At 49.1% G+C, this 1,791-nt stretch overlaps 1 protein-coding gene across 2 annotated transcripts in view; it reads left to right on the top strand.

The window, feature by feature from the left end:
• Positions 1-1,791, top strand: part of nadsyn1 (NAD synthetase 1) — a 41,318-nt gene that overhangs the window by 29,260 nt on the left and 10,267 nt on the right. For both annotated transcript variants that reach the window (XM_015403130.1, XM_015403131.1), the window contains exons 14-15: positions 947-1,115; positions 1,240-1,375. In XM_015403130.1, coding sequence (XP_015258616.1) covers positions 947-1,115; positions 1,240-1,375 — 305 coding nt within the window. The remainder of the gene's footprint in view (positions 1-946; positions 1,116-1,239; positions 1,376-1,791) is intronic.

Raw genomic sequence — 1,791 nt, forward strand, 5'->3', positions numbered from 1 at the left:
GCGAATAAGGCCCAGCCCCAAGGTCCCTGCGAATAATTCCCAGCCCCAAGGGCCCCGCAAATAGGTCCCAGCCCCAAGGTCCAAGCACCAAGGTCCCAGCCCCAAGCTCCATGCGGATGGGGCCCAGCCCTGAGGGCCCAGCTCAACAGATGTCCTCCTAAAGACATAAAGAGCATCAGGTTGTAACTTTAAAATGTCCACCCTCAGGTTGTAACCTTCTGCATGGTCTGGTGTCCTTCAAGGTTCAGCTCCTAAATGAATCTTATCCACCTTCTACTGTCTCACCAGGAACCCTCTGCTCTGGTTCAGTGAATGAACCAAATCCACCCTTAGGGTGTCAGAGCAGCTGCCAGCCAGTTGTAAATAGTGTTGTGCCGATGCCATTTTTTGGCCCCGATACATGGCTGTGCAGTATCGGCTGATACCATAATAATGTAAAATAATTGCCATCATGGCTTTGTCAAGCTGCTGCCTACCTTTGTGAAGCAGGAAAAAATCTAATACAAAGTGAATCCAGTAGAACTTTTTATTGCCTACCAGAAGTGGGTGACAATAGTTGAAGAAACTTATGGCTCTCAAAATGGTATCAGTGCGCTATTTGTTGGTACTTGCCGATACTGATACCACCATTTTAGGGCAGTATCGCGGCCCCATCCGATACTGGTATCTGTGCAACACTAGTTGTAAAAGTAAACCTTTTAGAGGAAGCCATGGGAGGTGTCTCTTCTAGGAGAGGTGGAGGTTTTCTGGTTCTGGTGGTAGACAGTGGGTCTAATGAACGCTGTTCCTGAAGAACGTGCTACCTAATGCAGCGTTTCAGAGGAAGTCTGAGAACATTCTGCTGAGCTCTATCAGAGCACCTTCTACATCCGTACCGGTGTTTGGAGCAGCTCCTACAGAACCTCTGTTCTTTTTTGTTCCCGCCATGTTCTTGATGACCCGTCAGACATCCAGGTGCTGAAGGACGTCCGCCACATTGTCGCAGACGAGGAGTACACACCGCAGAGCCCAAAGGAGCTGTGTGGTCGCATCTTCACCACCTGCTATATGGCCAGTGAGAACTCCTCACAGGAGACGTGCAGCAGGGCCCAGGAGCTGGCCGCGCAGATCGGGAGGTACCATTGACCTGGCCAACAGGGTGTTAAAGTCCAGCTTGGAGAACCACCTGAGCTCTTCCAGCTGGAAAGGTCGTCTGAAGTGCAGCCTGGTTTTCTCTGAGTGTTTATGCTCTGCTTCCAGCACACACATGAACATCAACATTGATGCGGCCGTGAAAGGCATTCTTGGTATCTTCTCTCTGGTTACTGGACGATGGCCTCAGTTTCGTGCAAACGGCGGCGGCAGAAGAGAAAACCTGGCTCTGCAGAACATTCAGGTGAGACCTTTGTGTCTGTTTCAGTCAACACCACAATCACCTCCTCCTCTGTTTGCTGAGCCGCTCTAACCATCAGAAAGTTTCACTATGAGTCTGTTAATTTCCTGTTGAGCTGTGAGAGAAGAAGGAGCATCGCTAAAGCTTAAATTCGCTTTAACCTCCTCTTCCCACCTACAGAGGAGCATGGTGGGCCACAGCACTGAGCTCGGCTCAGCCAACAGCAGTCCTAAAGCACCATGGCATCATATCAGCAATGCTCTGCTCCACCAGACTCTGAAAGAGTTTGATATTAGCTTAGTTTGAACCAGAATCCAATCCGTTTGGTGTCATGATTCAAGATGTCATGAATAGAATTTAAAATCCTCCTTCTCACATATAAAGCCTTAAATGGCCAAGCTCCATCTGATATCAGAGAT

Source organism: Cyprinodon variegatus, unplaced genomic scaffold (genome assembly GCF_000732505.1).
Source record: "Cyprinodon variegatus isolate N-32 unplaced genomic scaffold, C_variegatus-1.0 Scaffold1442, whole genome shotgun sequence".
In the NCBI taxonomy this organism is placed as follows: Eukaryota; Metazoa; Chordata; class Actinopteri; order Cyprinodontiformes; family Cyprinodontidae; genus Cyprinodon; species Cyprinodon variegatus.